The 1603-nt window shown below is 60.1% G+C and overlaps 1 protein-coding gene across 3 annotated transcripts in view; it reads left to right on the top strand.

Moving 5' to 3' along the window:
• The first annotated feature begins 109 nt into the window (after positions 1–109).
• Positions 110–1603, top strand: part of LOC105310379 (exocyst complex component 7-like) — a 4587-nt gene continuing 3093 nt past the window's right edge. Inside the window, exon 1 of one of the 3 annotated variants that reach the window (XM_011386565.2) lies at positions 110–410. In XM_011386565.2, the coding sequence (XP_011384867.1) occupies positions 248–410 (163 nt within the window). In that variant the 5' untranslated portion in view covers positions 110–247. The remainder of the gene's footprint in view (positions 411–1603) is intronic. The other 2 variants (XM_011386567.2, XM_011386566.2) reach the window with 2 other exon arrangements.

Raw genomic sequence — 1603 nt, 5'->3', positions numbered from 1 at the left:
AAAAAAAACCCCTTACCTTCAAAACTTAACTGGTGGATATTTTCCCTTTCAAGACTTCGCCTGACTGGGGACAAGGCCCCGTGGGTGGCTGTGAGCCAGAGCAGACGCTGGGAGGGGCTAGCAAGTAGGAATAGTGGGCTCTGCTGCCTGGCAGAGCTGCTCTAGAGGGGACGGGGAGCTTCTCGTGGCAAGACAGGCAGGGACCTCGGCTGCCACAGCTCTGTCGCCCCGTCTCTCCTCAGATTTCATGAACGTCTACTACCAGATTCGCTCCAGCCAGCTGGACCGCTCCATCCGAGGTCTGAAGGAGCATTTCCGGAAGAGCAGTTCTTCCTCCGGGGTCCCCTACTCCCCTGCTGTCCCCAATAAGAGAAAGGATACACCCACTAAGAAGCCCGTCAAGCGGCCAGGTGAGTCCCCACCCCAGCCCATTAAGCATCAGCCGGAAGGCCAGAAGGTCACATGGGACCTGGATTGCTTTCAGCCACCTTGGGGTTAGCTGCGTGCCCCTCTAGAGCTTGTCCTCACAGTCGCCCCCCCACTGTAGCTACACGAGACAGGAAGCAAGTGTCTGCCCACCCAGCATGTCCTTATCACATGAGGCTCTTCAACTCTGCAGACTCTGGGGGTTACATAGACGTCTTTGAAGTGGGGAGCAGAGGCACAGATGGGGAGAGGCAGGGTGACGGGGCGCCAGGGCAGAGCCAGTGCTGGGCCCCACTGCCTGCCCTTCGCGGGTCTGTCAGGAGGCCGAGCACACTGCTGCAGCCACGACAGCGATGCAGCGGTGCAGGCCCTGTAGCCCTCACCCTCCAGGAAGCCGGGCTGGCTTGAAGCGCCCGTGGCTGAGGAGTGGATGGGGGAGGGTGTACACTTCCACAGTCAATCCAGAAAGGAGCGAACATCCCAGCCCCTCCTCTCTGAAGAAGTTAGTCTGGCAAAGATAGTGCCTTGTGGTGGGAAAGTCGAGGGAGGGCTGTTGAGGGGGCAGAGGCCTGGGCCGAGGGTTGCTGCTGTCCTGAGTGAGCAGCTCACTGTCCCTCTCCCCATCATCGTGTCCCCCGTAGCCTGTGCTCCAGGTAAACAGCTGCAGCTTGGCAAGACTGGCTGTCTCTGGCTGCCAAGAGATGTTTTCGCTTGGCTCAATTTGAGGCTGAGACATTCTGGGGTGAGGGGCCGCTGCAGGCACGTGCCCCCGGTGTGGCCCGTGAGACAGCAGGCTTTGTGTAGAGCTTACACCCTTCATCTGTCCAGTCCCTGTTTGCCCATGCCCCTCAGAGGGCACGGTGTCTGAGGGCACGCTCCTCCTTGTTTGGGGTTTGGAGAAATGGAGAGCAGAGGCTGCCCTCAGGCGGCCAGTGGGGAGGGTGTTAGGGAAGCTGGGTGTCCCTGGAAGGAAGCACACTGCCGTCTCCCCTCTAGTGCAGCTATCCTCACCGCCCACCCAGAAAACCTGCTGCCAACAGCGACTCTACTAAGCCAGCCTGCTCGGCCACAGCTGCCTGCATGCGGTCAGCCGTCTTGTGCCTTTGTGTGTTGGGCAGGGCTGTCTCCAGGAGGCTTTCTGGGCCTGGGCCGCTCTGCACTCGCTTCTTCTGTCTCT

Source organism: Pteropus vampyrus, unplaced genomic scaffold (assembly GCF_000151845.1).
Source record: "Pteropus vampyrus isolate Shadow unplaced genomic scaffold, Pvam_2.0 Scaffold2735, whole genome shotgun sequence".
In the NCBI taxonomy this organism is placed as follows: Eukaryota; Metazoa; Chordata; class Mammalia; order Chiroptera; family Pteropodidae; genus Pteropus; species Pteropus vampyrus.
This window is presented reverse-complemented; position numbering and strand designations above follow the sequence as displayed.